General features: G+C 37.8%; 1 protein-coding gene across 1 annotated transcript; it reads left to right on the top strand.

The window, feature by feature from the left end:
- The first annotated feature begins 19 nt into the window (after window positions 1-19).
- On the top strand, window positions 20-8,870 carry UFM1 (ubiquitin fold modifier 1). Its single transcript, XM_064408941.1, has 6 exons — window positions 20-106; window positions 187-243; window positions 934-991; window positions 3,122-3,161; window positions 3,549-3,581; window positions 7,262-8,870. Coding segments are annotated over exons 1-6 (258 nt in total). The 5' UTR covers window positions 20-104; the 3' UTR covers window positions 7,330-8,870.
- The last annotated feature ends 7,730 nt before the right edge of the window (window positions 8,871-16,600 follow it).

Raw genomic sequence — 16,600 nt, 5'->3', positions numbered from 1 at the left:
CTTTATGGCCAGGCGCGCCTCGGGCAGCTCGAAGCCGGCGAAGGCCCCCGTGCTGCGGGCGGCGCTGACGTGTCGGTGGGAGCGGCGGCGGCCCCGGCAGCACCATGTGAGTGAGGGAGGGAGGGAGGCAGCGCCCGGGGTCCCGCAGCCCCCGCAGCCAGCCCTCACCCTCTGCTCTCTCCGCAGGTCCAAGGTCACCTTTAAAGTGACGCTCACCTCGGACCCCCGGCTGCCTTACAAAGTGTGAGTGCCGGCGCTGCGTGGGGCGGCGGGCAGTGAGAACGGGGCACATCCCGGCGGGGCGCTCCGTTTGTCTCCCTCCGCCTGGGGGGAACGGCCTTTGTCTCCCTCCGTCTGGAATGACGGGCGGTGTCCGTGGCTGGCCCTGCTCTCGGGGCTGTCCCGCTTCCCCCCGCTGCCGTTCCCCAGAGTCGCAGAATCTTCCATGTTGGGAAAGATCTCTGAGATCGTTGAGTCCAATCTTTGCCCGGTCACTGCCTTGTCAGCCAGACCATGGCACTGCGGGCTGCCTCAGGCCTCTCTTGAACATCTCCAGGGACTGTGGCTCCACCCTGGGCAGCCCTTTCAATGAAAAATTTCTCCTGACGATCCACCTGAACCATCCCTGCCACAGCTTGAGGCCGAGTTCTCTCCTCCAGGAGAGGACATTGCTGTGGAGCTTACTCCCACACCTCCTGAGATTTGTCACATCTGCTGACACTAAAAGGTGTTCCTGTTCTCTGCTAAAAAGGCTTCTCTTGAAACATCTCCCACCCCCCCGGGACCTGTCCTCCCCCTCTTCAGTGCTTGCACAGCTTTGGCCAAAGTATTTCCATTGGTGAAAGTGAAGTTTCAGTCAGTAGTTTAACAGCAGATAAAGTTGCTTTTCGGTTTGTTTTGGCAGCCACGTATTTACTTGTGTTGTGGTTTCAGGTTAAGCGTGCCTGAGAGCACACCTTTCACAGCTGTCCTCAAGTTTGCTGCAGAAGAAGTAAGTAGAGAGTGATGATGTTGTTTTTTAACATTTTGCATGTTCTTGAAAGCTAAAGCTTTTTAAATGATAAACATGCAGTGGTTAATTCAGCACAAGGAGCTGCTGTTTGTTACAGATGGTCACAAGCTTTACTGGTCTCAGTGGGGGCCTGGCAGAACTTGCAGAATCCTAAACTTAGTGATCCTTGCTCAATTTATGCATCAGCAGATGGCATTGAGGTGACTGGTTTTAGTAATTAACTATTTTATAACAGTGATATAAAAATTTGTGACAGTGAAGAGAATTAAAAGGTACTGCTGTTGGATACTTAATACTGAAATTTCTCATGTGGAATATCAGGAAAGATCTTCAGAATTATCAGGCAACTCTTAAACTCTTTTCACATTCGCTTCTAGTAATGTCTGACTTTGGAAGACAGAGAGTTTTTGATTGTGGAAGGTATTGAGATGAGCCATATGGCATAGATTCAAAACACTGTTCTTCAAGGGAAGATGTGGATAGCATGTTCTTTGGTTTCTGTGTGTGGATCTTTCACATGGAATCCTATATCATTAGGTTTTTAAATCGTTCACATAATGTGTTTGAAGAGGTGTATGATGTTGTTTCAGATGAAGCACACAAAGATTTAAGAGGCTTTCACTGGATGTAAACAGTAAAATCGAGTGCTCAGAAACACGATGAGTCTCTTCATCTGACTGGCAGAAAATCAGCTGAGAGTCTGTTCTTGCAATTCTCCCTCTGTCTTTTTAGGAAAATGTGGGAAGTTTTGAGTTATTGAAAATTTCTTTTGTTTGAGCATTGCAATTGCAATGAAGCAGTTAGGAAGGACAATAGACTCCACATCTTGAGTCTCCTTATGTTGTTATTGTTACACAGTTACAGTATGTTCCTTATGTGACAGAAATTACTAGAGGAAACACAGCTTGTGGGGGGAGGTGGTGGATTGGTTTTGTTGTAAATTTACTTGGAGAGAACATTATACAGAATATTGCTTGCTGTTAAAGATATTTGATTATTTAATTGGGGGTTTTTACTATGTTTTCCCCAGTTAGTTTTATTCTGTATTAATACAGCTGTGCCAACACAACCCATACATAGAGACCTAGACTGAAAGTTTAACAAGCAAGTGTGAGGTACCAGAAATGTGTGACTGAGTAGTTGGAGATGTTGAAAGGGAGGTGCCATTTCTGGTGGGGGTTGCCATTAAACCTGTTAACTCTGCCTACTCATGGAACCACAATGTTAGTTAGTGATAGGGTCATATGAGTAGTGAATTTAGAGAATCATTACTGATTTAAATATTCATATTTCGGAAGCCATTCTTTTAATTGGTGTGCGTATTTTGAGTATCTATGGGAATTTGACCTCAGGCTGTTCTGGATCAGCACTGAAGCTTTTTACATCTCTTTGAGACCAGGCAGAATGAAATGCTTTGTTAGCAAAGAGCAAAGATTGTTAAACTCTTCGCCAGGAATGAAGCCCCTTGTGAACTGGCATTGAAAGGAATGACAGATAACTTTTGCGTTATGTGAATGTTTTTTCATTCCTTGAACTGCATAGCTTAACATTAACTTATGTAGTGAGTTGTGATTCAAGAACCAGTTTCACAGTACCTTAAGTTACACATATATGGAAAAAATCAAAATTTGGACAAAGTTGGTTGTTGTTCTTCAGGGGAAGTGCATTATCCTCTCTGTGATTAAAACTCTCAGGGCAGAGAAGTGTTTAAGTTCTGGCTATTTGGCCTTAGCAAGTTTCTACTGAGACATCTCTCAAAAATTTAAAATTTGCCAACTCATAACCAGACTTGCCTAAGTTAGGTAAAAGCTCATTTATAGCGTGTGGTATCTATTGGGTTTTTTCCTTCATAGTTTAGAGCTACCTGGTACGTGTCTCAGGTGTACCTTTGCATGATACTTAGAAAAAAATTTCCATTACATTAGTGGACTTACTACTAAAATAGTCATCCATTTCCATTTAAGTTACTTACATCTATAAATCTCTAGGCCCCATTTTCTCATTTTTTGGTATGTGAACCAGCTAAAATCACAATTTTAATATTACCCATATATTTTCGGCTTTAACTATGTCTCTTATGCTGTTTTGTCCTACTCTTATTTCCTTTAGTTCAAAGTTCCTGCAGCAACAAGTGCCATCATAACAAATGGTAAGAATATAGTTTATATATTTTTAATAGTTTTTGTACTGAGGTTTCAATTAAAGTTTATTGATAAAATTAGTATTTTCTCATGTTTCACAAACTCTACTTAATGCAAATTGGATTTAATAATATTGCACTATTATTTAAATTTCTTATGCATGGGGTGAAGATACTAAACCACTAATTCAGATTTGTCCAGGTATATAGCTTGGACTTCTCTATGCTGAAGCTTTCTTGTTGGTTTCCATGTGTTTGACTATAGGAAGTAGCTGCATGATGACCTGATGTAATAGTTGTATCTTGCTGGTATGTTTTTTGAGCTGCACGTTTAATGTAATAAATTGTAATATGCCTGCATCATCTTCTTTTTTCTCTTGTTTTCCTTCTTCCTAGATGGTATAGGAATAAACCCTGCACAGACAGCAGGTAAGTTACTGTGTATGAATCCCAGTATTTAAAACTTGTTATTTTTCTCTCAGTCTAATGTATAGCATGTGAGGTTTTATTACATTTTTTTTGTTTCGTCCTCTTAAATGGGAGGACGTAGTTGAAATGTAGTTGAAAACTACAGTCATTGTAGTGTGTAAAAGGTTAAATGCAAAAAACAGTGGGGTTTTTCTGTTCTGTGTTTATTTAGTTCTGTGAAAAAGTGGTGAGCTTCTGATCTTCAGAACTTTGCATTTAAGTTGCAGTCTAAAAGCCACACAGTATTATGTGCTGCTGCAGTAATAAGTAACAGCTATATTTCCTCCCCTGCTCTATTTAATTGAGTAGTCCTTGCTGTTCTAGCAGCACTTACCATGAGATACTTTTAAAAACGTAAGAGTTTTAGAGCAGGAGCTCCAGGGGCTTTGGTGGAGTGTGTTTTCAGAAGAGTTGGATTGGAACTAGGTGCTCATAAAGGTCCCTTTCAAATCCAAACATTTTTTGATTCTTGCTGATAGCTCTCTTGTTCTCACAAGGGGGTTCCATGTCAGAAATCCCTGAAATCAGATGTCAAGGCTGGCTGTGAGAGAAGATTTATCTCTGTCACAGGAAAGTGTGAGGCCCTTTCCCATCACCTCCTGAAATAAATGGAAACAGAGTACAGAGGTTGAATTGTACCAACAATGGTCTGCTGTCCGGAGGCAGATTGTGTGGACTTGTTCTTGTAAAGCTATACTTTTAAACTAATTGGGAAATAATTGCAGTACTCTAATCTTAAACCATTTGAGAAGAGAGTGGAACAGAGTATTTTGGTAGAAAGTTATGAATATTTCTTACCTGCTAAGTGCTAGTAAAAATGGCTTTGCTGCTTATGGAATCCAGTCATCCTGTGAAAACAGAATAATTTTACTCTTGCTTGCAAACATGATGAATGGTTGATGGAGACTTGCTGCTATTTTGGTTTTTGCATGAAATCCATGCCTCCATCTATCTGTCTCATTTATGCCCTTTGATGTCAGTCATTACTGAAGGTACCACAACAAAAATAAAACAAGGTAGTATCAGCACACCTTGCTGTGTAAACTAGAGAGTATAAAGTAAATCCTTGCAGAGCACAGAACAGTATCTGATGGTGAGAAGAGCAGTTGCTTGACATTAGTTTTGGAAATTTTTTGGAGTTGTAAAGGAAACCATTTAAGTGTGGAGACCTGTTTCTGAGGTCTGTGATTGTGTCAACAACATTTGAAAATTAAGATCAATTAAGTGTATGGCTTTCTGCTCCGCCAGAGATTTCCGTCCTGCCTTAGTACACCTGGATTATGATTTCACAGGTGTACTGCCTGAGGCAGACTTCTCAGCTGATGTTGTCCTCATCATGTTCCCATGACCAAGTGTATTAAAACAGATGCTAAATCTAATAATTTACTTTACTTACTAGATCATCACCCACATGTAAAGCCACAATTTCACATGACCACTGATGAATACTTAGCCTAAGTGTACCTTAAGCAATTTTACCATTTTGCCTGTTTCTCTTCCTCAGCAGTATGCTTTAATTTTGTATTATGTAGCTTAAATTAGTTGTAGCTTAATCCTTTAAAAGTAAGTGTATTTAGAACTGCTTGACTGCTGAATGAAGGCTTCCATAAAGCAGTTCATTGTACTTGAAGCTGTGCATATTGAATTCCCCTTTCCAGTTGATTTGCTTTACCTCTCCTAAGCTCTTATAAATATTGAGGAATTATTCAGTAGTATAAGACAGCATCACATGATCAAGAAACAGGTAAATTAAAGGCATCTAGATGCAAAATGTTGTCATCACTGCCTTATTCTGCAGATGTAAAATTAGGCACGTGGATTATGTTTTTTTAGCATAGGTGTTCTGGCAGTGCTGTGTGATGTTGCCCTTAACTGGAACAAAATGAACCAGTCCACAATAAAACAAACCTCCAAAATCAACCCAAACAAAGCAAGCAAAATACAGCCTACACCAAACCTAGTGCTCAGACCAAAATCACTCTTCAGTTTATAGGTAAACAAACATAATTTAGGTTTCAGCTTCTGTTCAGCCTCATTAATTGGTATCTCAAAATCTACTTTTTTCCCTTCTTCTTTCTGTTTGGTTTTTTTTTTCATATATCAGAGTTCCTGTAGTTTTTACAGTTACTTTAGTTTTCAAAAACTTCCAAATAAGATACACAGAAATAAAATTTTAGTAATCCCTGGGGATTTCAGAGGTTTTGTACTGTTGCACAATTTCTCTTCCTTTCTGAAAAAAAAGCACTCAAGTATGACTCTCATTTTCCTTACATGATTTCATGGAGCAGGGGAAATGAAAGCTGAAAGAGCTAGGCTTAGCACTTAATCCCTGTATTGATTTCAGTTCTAAATCCTTGATAGTTCAGGGAGTAGTATGCTCTAACTTTAATAAAACCAGTGTAATATTCATGATGAAAACAGACCAAGGTGAGGTGAACTACTGTCTCTGTTAGATGCAGCTGAAGCCTATTTTAAAATGTTCAGAATTTTATGATGGCCATAACAAAAGGATGTTTCCAATCTAGAATAGTAAGGTTAGTAGGCAGTTCTCTGTTTTACTGGGGAGACAGGTTTGCATTCAGTGGGTTTTATAGATCCCTTCAGTACCAGGTGTTGGCAGATCTGTAAGATCAGAATGTCTTCTGATCATTAAAATTAATAAAACGTGTTATTTTGAATTGGTTTTCTAAGGGTCATTATGTTGAATATATACAATGATTTTGATCCTGATCCACTTGCTGGAGTTCAGAAAAGGGTAGCTTTGTTCTAATACACAGACAATTTAAATGGATGTCAAGTACCTTAATCTTATTTGTGAGAGCACTCTACATCCCTGGAATGGGATGCTTGGGAGACAAATAGAATTACTCTGGTTTAGAAGTTAATTCAAGCTTGAATAAGGAATCAAATATAGTTGATTCTGTGCAGTAGTAGTATGAAGTAAAAAAGTAAATATTACATATATTGTTAAGTAGATATATCACTTAGTGATGTGGTTTCATTTACAAATGTTACATTTAATAAAAAAAAACAACCTGAATACATTAAAAAAATCAACACATCTAAATATTAGAAACATCTAATTTTTATTATGTCTTCTTGAAAAGACTATGATAATTAAGAGAATACAGTAATAAATAAGAAGTTCAAATGGATTTTTATGCTAAAATGAGACTAACATATGCTTGGACATTTGGAGAACCTTCCTAAAAGAAAAGTACAATTGAGATTCTGGAGTTAGAAGTCAATAAGTACTGAACCAAGGAGAGAACTAAAAATGAATGAAAGCATGAATGACCTCAAGAAAACAAAATAATTGTGGAAAAGTAAAACTTTGTTTTCTGTTCTTGAAATTATTATGGCTTGTAAGTAAAATGAGGCATTTGAGTGTGGAACTGCAGAGTTTGAAAGGCTGCACTTTGCAAGGCCTTGCCTTTTCATTTAAAATAAAGAGCTCTTTGGTAAAAGAGAGACAAGGTAAAATTATGTGGAAGCATGAAAACTTTGTTTCTGGTATATCAGAGGAATTACTATGAAGCTGTTAAACACTGACTTAACATTGTTATCCTTTAAATGTGTTCAGTGAGGGAACATTGTATTTTCTTGGTTAGTAATACATCCTGTTTTCTTTCTTTGTTTAGGAAATGTGTTTCTAAAGCATGGTTCAGATCTACGGCTCATTCCCAGAGATCGTGTTGGGAGCTCATAACATCTCCTGAAAGCTGGGGAATAGGTGACATTGCTGTGCAGCAGAGGTCTATTTATTTTGGAACTCCAAAATGCAACTGATGAATTGGACTTTTTTAAAGCAAGCAGAAATTACTTCCCAGGATTTGATTTTTTTTCTTTGTAAATGGAGATAAGGGTTCATTTTCCTCTAAAAACACAGTAACTCATGCACTGATTCTTCCCTGACTAGTAGAACAGGCTGATTGCATGTTATGTTGCTGTAAGAAAGACAGACTTCTCTACAGGTGTTATTGACACCACAAGAGTAAACACAACCACCATCAATAGATACTTAAAATACTGGATATTGTTGAGCCTACTTCATGAAAGGGAAAACTGTGTTATGATGTTGCTACAAAGAAATTATTCCTACTATGTGCTAAAAGTTGGGGGTTTTCCTATATTTTTTTTCCTAAAGTTATTTCCATGTGAAGGGGAACAGCTTTCACTGGCTCAAGTAGAGGGGAAAATTCAGGAGTTTATTACTCAAATAAATAAATTTATTTATTTATCTGAGTAATAAACTCCTGAATAATATACATAAATATAATAAACATTTATAGTAAAGCCAAATGTTCCAAAGTAATTCTAAGATTTAATTGCTGCAAGTATTTGAGATCAAGGAGAATACAGAGATTTTTGTGCTTTAAGACATCATTTTGACATACTGTGAAGTTAAATTAAACTCAGTTTCAGAGAATTTGTGAGACCTAGTCTCCTCACATGAAGTGCCATCATCTGGGAAGGATTGAAGTGTAATTGGGAATTTGTAGACTGGTCAAATATGTCATTCCTTTTTAGTAAACTAATGCTGGTTCTTTCCAGAAGTCTTGGTTTTGTTGCTGCCTGTTACATGGAAAACAGCATAGAATTCACTGAAATATTTTGTTCAGATTAGAAATTGCCTTGTGTACACTATAAGTTGTGTATTTTAAGTAGAGAAGTTGCTGCTTTTCTTAAAGTAATTGTCTATGCTGTGATTTAATGTATTTGGCAAAATTTTACCATGTTGCATTTTTTTTTCTGTTCTACTGAGTTGAACAGAAAGAACAATGGGTATTGCAGTGCTTGGTTAAATGGGTATTCTCACAAATACAACTGTCCTGTGCAATCATTGTGCTTTAGAAAGATGTTCAGATAATGTGTCAGATAATGCAGAAGTACAAAATGCCCTTCTGAGTGGGTGTAAGATGAGGAAATAAAGAATAACTCTCCAGAAATCAATATTTGCCTATAAACAGCTTCCAAATTTAAGATAAACTGTAAAATCCTGTATTTTTCTTTATTTTTAATAAATAATTAAATGAAAAAGTGCAAACCTTCCTCTCCTATTCTTAGAGTTTGAAAATAATTAAAAACTGTTCCTGTTAATTTTTCAGCATGCTTTGGGATTAATTTTGAACCCAAAGATAGTTATTATGCAGAATTCTACAGAACACTGCCCCAAAGGGCAGAGTGCCTTGTTTTTTGTTAGTCTAATGCCACAATATAATTAGTATGAATAAAATTAATTGCTTATAATTTTTAGCTGCAAGTCTCTTGATTGAGAAAGCACCTCATATTGGAATAGAACAGACAGGATTTTTTTTTTTCCTGTCTAAAGGTGCAGTGTTTTTGAAAGGGAATCATGGTTAACTGCATTTTGAAACTAGGATGCTCTGATGTTTACATAATTGAGGGTTATGTAAAAATCATTTCGTGTGGTGGCTAACATTTCTCACACTGTTACTTAGGTGGTAACAGAACATAAAGTATTTGATATACTGCATTGCAGGTAGTTTATGTAATATGCTAAGAGTTTGTTCATTTGGAAAAATAACTGATATTTTTAGTACTCTGTTCATTACACCTTTGTCTCAATATGGCCTCTAAAATCTGACTGTGGCTTTTCTGTTTGGTAAAGAGATTATTTCAATGCTAAAACATACTTACCAAACTTTGCAAGTTGACTTGATCTTTGCAAGTTCATTTTGTGAAGTCTTGTTTGACATGGTTGTATAGGAAACTTTAGGTTTCTAGGGCTTTGGAGCTGTTAGAAGATTGTGGAAATTCTGTGCTCCCAGATTTGGACTCGGCTGTCTGTCCATACTTTATGGTGTATTTTGGAAATCAACTCTTAACTGGCAGTTGTGTTGTTTTCAGCTCTGATTATAACCTGAATAGTATTAAAGAAAAGATTTTTTTGGTGTTTATGATTCAGTTTGTTGCACCTTTCCTGAGGTTAATTTGAAGAGTCTTTTTTCTGTATTCTGCATTTATAAAAGGATGGCTGATTTATGCTACAAAGATAGTCTGTGAAAAAAAATTTAGCAGAAGCATAAATTGTGAAAGGTCTCACCAAAACTTTCAAGTATCTTTAACTTTTCTTTTGGTTTATACGAGTTCATAGAAGTTTTATTTTGATAAAATTTAAGATATCATGGACATTTTTTAGGGAGGAAAGCACAATGATGTGATGAAATACTGTAGAACAGGAGAAGTTGGAAAATGGCCTTGATAATAAGCTCTGTCAGAAGTATGTTTTTTTCCCTGTGTTCTTGTCACAAAATCAAATCCAACTTTATGTGTTTGAGTTGAAAAGGCCATTTTCCTTTCATGTTGTTACTAAGTAAGAATCATAAAAATTGTTGACAGTAGCTCTCAATAGTTGAGAATTCTTATTCTTTGTGTTTAGCTCAATCACAAAAGCCCAGCTCCCACCACTGCTCCAATGATGCGAGGAGCAGTCGGAGTGAGAGAAGGAGCTGTGCCAGCATGGCTGCACAATGAGTGGATTCTGAAGGTGTTGGGGCACAGCAGTCCTTTGTGTGGCAGCATCCAGGTGACCTTTAAACAGAGCACTTCAACGGGGCACTTCGAAAAATTCAATTCTGCAGTCATCCTAGCAGTGCTGGGGATACTGTTCCAGTCATTCCAGCAGGAGTGCTAAGCTCCAGCTGGATGAACGTCAGTCCATGGGCAATGCACAATGTTCAGAGTTCAATACAGTATACCCAACAGTGCGTCTCAGTAGTGAATTTCAGCTGCTGATGGAAGGTAAATAAATACTGGGGAGTATTCACAAAAGCAAGTGTGATCTTTTTGAGGCTAATCGCTGCAGGCTGCTTCTGAAGTTAACAAGTTAAAGTACTCCAGAGAGATTCAGTGTAGCTAAACAAATCTTCAGCTCTGAATGGCTCTGTGAGAAGCCTTTATCTCTTCACTGGCTAGAGAAAGCAATTGAGGCATTAACCTGCAGGGGATAATGTTAACCCTTCTGAATGCCTTCCCCAACTGATCCTTTTCCCCTCCCTTCAATATTATGTGTTATGTACCTGTCCACTCAGTCTTGTTTGGTCTTGATTAACACATGATGCAAAGTGCCCAGGGACTTGTTCAAAATTGCAAGAACCTTTTTGCACGAAATCAAAACTACTTTCTAATGTAATATAATTACTTAAATATAATCTTTTTTCCTTTTGCAGCAGGTTCAGGTCCCTTGGTGGTAGTGTGAGGAAGGCTTGTCATTTTTTACAGAAAGCTTTGCCAGGTTAAAATTCGTTTTGTTTACAAATAAGAAAATATGTGTACTGAAGAAGAAAACAGAAGATTCTATTACTGCATCTTTTCAGAGTATGGATTTGGTCTCCTTTATCTCTGAAGTAGTTAAATGTTCCTGGCAAGCAGATTTTGAAGGGTTTTGAATGTATACAAATAAAAGGACCAGGTGCAGGTGCTCCTGTTTACTACTATGAAGACAAACCTGAGGCTGTGAGTGGGAACTGTCAGTGTCTCTCACTGCTGAGAAATACCAGATGTGGTAGCAGCTATAACAACCCTAGAGGCTTTTGATCATTTTAATGGAGAGAATTGCTCTTTGATTTTGGACAATAGATAAATTTGTTTACAGACCTTGAAAGTAGTCTTCATCTGGTGGGAGTGAGATCACTGTCCACAATCCCTTTCACTGCTCGTGATATTTGAAGAGAAGTCTGGGACAATCTGGCCGCTGAATATCTGACTTCTCCCTGTAGAATTCTGTCTCAAAGGTAATGTGTGAACTGAGAAGTGCAGCATCTATATCTTCAGAAGACTTAGTTGTGATAAAAATCCATTGCTCTCTGATGAAAAGCTTAAAATTAAAAGGGGGTGGGGAATATTCTTTGTCTTACCTATTGAGTCATGAGGTCATTTTGTAATTTGAGGATCACATTGTGCAACTTCTCATAGGAGAAGAAACCAGATTTTAGTAGATGTTTGCTATTAAACATCTTAGAAATTCAACTAAAGAGCTGAGGGCGGTTTGTAAGACAGTACATGTGAAACAAATAGATGTATGAAGCATATCTAGGGTACCCTTGCTATGGATGACCAGAAATAGCTTGGTTTTAATAATGATGTATGCTTCTAATACTTTAAAAGCATCAGGTCTGTTGTTTGTGAAGTAGCTTCTGATTGCTTGCTAGCTCTGCCAAAGCGCTGTTAATTTTTACTTTGGGCCAAACATCGTGCTATGATTTTTGTAGAGTTCAGAGATGGAAATACTGCTTATGTCTCAAGCTGGGTTTATGTAGACCTTGAATATATATCTATGTGAAGTGACTGACATAAGCAGCACTCATAACTCCCCTGAGGAAGGGACCTTAAAGATCTTCTAGCTTCAGTCCCTCGGCCATGGGCAGGGATGCTTTCCATTAGGCCAGGCTGCTCTCGGCCATTCTGTAAATTAAATTTTTTATGTGTAAATTGAAAACAAAAAGGCCATGCTGGATGTAGCTAATCAGCTGATGTTTATTGCAGTAGCTTTTTAAACCGTGGGAGGAGGAAGGAGTAAATAACATTGCTGTAATAAAGTGCTGTCAGGCAATTCATGTTGCTTGAAAAATTAACATCTTTAAATTCATTTTTGCATTGACATTTCCAGTTAGTAGAGACCCATTAATTTGTGACAGGGTTCTGTTCTATTGCTATGGGCTCTTGAATAGTATACAAATAATAGTGGCTAACAATAAGAGCAGCCAGACATCCTTACCAGCAGCACGAAGGGTGAAGGTTTGTACAAGCACTCAATGGCAGTAAAGCACCACCCATGCAGAGCTGCTTATTAGTACAGAAGCAAGAGCACAGTACATTTTGCCAGCTGTTCTGTAGTTGACATGATCCATTATAGGTGACAGTGATAATCAAATGGTCTTATTATTTATGTCAGGTTCATTTAATTCCCACTTCTTGGCTAAATGCTGTTCCAGATTAATATGTGTGTGTAGCACAGAGTGTCCACAGTGACCTCAGGTAGTCATCATTCTTATTTCATGACTGTTTTGGACAGCTCCAACTCTGCCCAGGAGAGGTCTGTTCCACAGTGTGATTTGCAGGACAGTCAGTTCTGTGGGGCCTCACATCTGAGAACCTGTTATTTAAAACCTGACGTTTATGCATTTCATTTTTATTTCTCATCCTGTGGCCATGAAAGTTTAAGGTGAAGAGCTTCCAGTGATTTTCAGCCTTTATGGTCAGGGATTGCTGAAGTTTAAAGTGACTTATCTAAATGTCTGTAAATAACAGGAAAGCAATTTTAGCCATGTGATTTTGTAAATTAGGCTTCAATTTCTTTCACCCTACTGAAATGCCAGAGGAATTTAATAATGTCAGAAAAATTTGCTGCCATTAAAAATATTAAGGGAGAGTAAAAAATAATAGAGGATTTAAAAATGAGAGCAGATGGGTACTACAGGGCCTGATGAAACCTGACATCCCATTTCAGTTTTGCAGTTCTCAAAATTTTCGTTGTTGACCACTGCCCTGTCATTATTTCACTACCCTGACTCCAGACACTTCCAGTTATGAACTGAAGAGGTGACTTGTCTCTAAACATCTCTAAAGAAACATCCTGCTTTCAATTCTGATCATTCAGGGCTGTCATCTGTCTGATATCAATTATACTTCACTAGCAGACATCATGTCTTTTGTCATTGCAGTAGTGTAGAGTAATTTATCTCTAAATTATTAAAATAATGAAGTTTACACTGGGAAAGTCCTTACACCTAAGGAAGCATAGCAAAACTTAAGTTGTCCTCTCTTCTAAGTTAAAGTTATCAGGTATTTTTAGTTCTCTAAAATGAAGTTGAAAGAAAACCTGTAACTTTACCACGTCATCCTGAAAGTGGCAGCTATCAAAGTATGCATTCTTCTTCATATTGTGCCTTAACTGTGAATTTTATTTTAGTTTGAACAGTGAGATCACCTGGAAAATGAAGCCTGTTAAATTGCTGCTGTGATATGCCTGCATTGATTGATGACCTCAAATTAGAATGGCAAGGAAAGGCTGTAACAGCCTCTCGTGTTCATCACAAAATTAAGATAGATAATAGTAAAGATGTTTTAACTCAGGATTTGGCTGGTTAGGCAAAATTATTTTAATAAAATCTTGCACAGTTTTTTTCTGAACATTTTACAATTGATGATGCTTAATGCAAAACAAATTCCTGCTTATTAGTGCTCAAATATTAGTTTTAGTAATGGTATGAGTGAGGCATGTCACTGCACCCCAAATCTTGTACACTGTACTGCAGTTCATGTTCCAGTGTAAAAGCTAAAGGAAGACAAATAACTATTTCCATTATTTAGTGATGGTGGACTGGAACATCAGTTCTGTCCAAAAAAGAAAAAGAAGGACCCCTGAACTGTGAGGTAGCAAATAAACAGTTATGATATCAGTGAAATGTATGATCATCTACTTGAGCTCATGCAAAATTTTTAGTATTAAAAAATGTAACAGTCCTCTGGGTGGGGAAGATCTGCAACCAAAATGCAGACTGTGCTTCATTTTCGTTTGCCAGAAGAATCCTCAGCACCATTCCATTTGATTTAGTGCAGAAGACTATATACAAAGTTAATTAATTTCTTTAATACAGTAATTCTTCAACTATTTTTGTTGTTGACTTGTGTGAATTATATGCATTCTACATATGTACAATTTCCAAAGGTATCTAAAACAGTTCTGGAAATTTGTTAGGGGACCAAAGTTGAAAAAGGCTGAATAAATGTGACCTGGTGTAACTACAGGTCTTGCAGTATTTAAAGAATAAGGCAAGAATAAGTCTAACTGTATTAGAAAGTGTTTCTGCAAACATGGTTTGCATGCAGTTTAAAATGTACTGCCAGTCTCTGGAAGTTTTGTAGACCAGTGTTCTACTACACTTAGATGTAGAAAGTTTTAAACAAGCCCCATTTTAATTTGTGAAAGTTAAGCCTGCTTCTTCCTCCTTTCCCAGCATATATTTAGGACAACCAATAGGACCAATGCCTGCAGGTGCCTATTTCTACAGACCCTAGGAGAAACCTGGTTGGTAAATTCATGCTAAGTGAACTGCCAGCTCAGGTAACATGGATGCCAGTCAGGGAGGCTTTTACGAAAATAAAGAATGCACCAGCACAGATGGGGAAGATGATGCTTCCTGTTCCCTGCAGATCATTGGTTTTATGAGCTTCTTTAACTAACCACAGTACTGCTGGTCATAAACATAGGCAGTTTAATAATCTGAAACCAAGCTAAAAAAATCTCTGTAGATTATGCTTTAATTAAACTCCTGTCAGAGGTATTCAAGCAATAAATGAATTTAAGATCTTATAAATAACTCTGTCAATTCAATTAATTTCTTGTGTCATACTTTTAAAGATGTTAATTTTTCTTCTCCAAGGTGATTTTTTTCACTTAGGTTAGACTGCCATTTTTACACTTTATCACAGAGTATGCTGAGTTGGTAGGGATCCACAATGATAATCAAGTCCAATTCTCAGCCCTGCACAGGGCAATCCCAAGAGACACAGCATGTGCTTGAAATCATTGTCCTAATACCTCTTGAACTGTGTCAGGCTCGGTGCTGTGAGTAGTTCCTTGGAGAGCCTGATGTCCAGTGTTGGTTTGCTTTTTTTCCATAGATTTCTCTTCCCATCTACTTTTTAATAATTTACTTCTTCCTTTGTTTTAATCCAATTCAGATTGTCTGACATTACCTTGTTCCATCACAGCTCTTTGAATTCCATTTTTCTCATCTTTTCCTGAGACCTTTCCATAGTCCTGATTTCTGTTATATAATGTAGGGAAATTAAAGAAGTCTGTGTGGCTAGCTTATGGATTGCTGAACAATCGTCCTGCCTGTTTTGCTTTCTTAATCTCCAGTCCAGCTGATAGCCTGACTATGTTTTTGTTCTTCCTAGCCCCAGGACTAATTTGGTGTTTAAGGATGTGCTAGAATATTAATATAGGTCTCCTCTACACCAAGTATAGTTTCACCAATAACAAAAATAAAATCTGGCAAGCAGAACAAAGGCTCCAATATTCTGGAAACACATTATGTCAGTCTGGACACCTCAAACATTACATTAGTTTTGTCTGCTTCTTCATGTGTTCTCCACATTGCTTCAGTAGAACTAAGTCTGTGTTACTCAAAAGATTGAGAGCTGGAAGGCTGCTTTGTGAGCTAGGAAACCTAATGCTGTTGTGCCTCATTTTCCTCTGTAGATTTCTCTTTGTTTTTAACTTTTTGGTCTGTTTATTTTCTCTTTTTCATTTTTTAGCGCTTTTTTTTTCTAGAATACTTCTTAAAGTATACTTTAATTCCATTATCCTACAAATCCACCATATATTTTTCCTTGCTAGCTACAGCAGCTGATAATGAGTACAGCCAGCTCATGCAGAGCAGTGACAAAGACAATAAACAGAGCATAAGAAACTGTTTCAGCATTTTAAAATAATCCTAACTGCAGTAAGAGACTGTAAAAATTGTAGTTTACTCAATTAAGGAACATAGGATTTTTGTGTTAATGGAGGCATGAAAAAACCCTTCTCAAGCAGTGAGGGGCTTCTCTTAGGCAGATGCACAGAACTGCCCTCTTCTGAGGAGGGAGGGAACCTCTCATGCATGTTTTTGATTGTAAGTGGGAGATGAGCTGGGTGAAACTACCTGATCTAGGGAAAAAAAGGAGGTGAAGTTACAGCAAGAGTAGCATCCAAGAGTCTGCATATCTTGAAATAGGATGTCTCTAAATGTGTGTGAATTCCTGACATATTTGGTGCTGTGCCCCCACACCCATGCATTGCCTTTTCTCCTGCTAAAGAGCATTTCCATCAACTCATTACTGAGCAAAGGTCAGCTTATCTTGAATAAGGGTAGCAGAATCTGACAGATTGACACCATCCCACCCCACACACAGTGCAAATCTGCCTTCCCTTCAGAAATGTGGGTTTTATAATAATGTAGGGTTTGTGT

The sequence above is a fragment of the Passer domesticus genome, chromosome 2 (assembly GCF_036417665.1).
Source record: "Passer domesticus isolate bPasDom1 chromosome 2, bPasDom1.hap1, whole genome shotgun sequence".
Taxonomy (NCBI): Eukaryota; Metazoa; Chordata; class Aves; order Passeriformes; family Passeridae; genus Passer; species Passer domesticus.
Note: the sequence above shows the minus strand (reverse complement) of the source record. Positions and strands in the feature narration are given on the sequence as shown.

Coding starts and splice junctions, on each gene's coding strand:
- UFM1 (XM_064408941.1), top strand. Junction 244..933: donor CCCCGGCTGCCTTACAAAGT/GTGAGTGCCGGC, acceptor TTGTGGTTTCAG/GTTAAGCGTGCCTGAGAGCA. Junction 3,582..7,261: donor AAACCCTGCACAGACAGCAG/GTAAGTTACTGT, acceptor TTCTTTGTTTAG/GAAATGTGTTTCTAAAGCAT.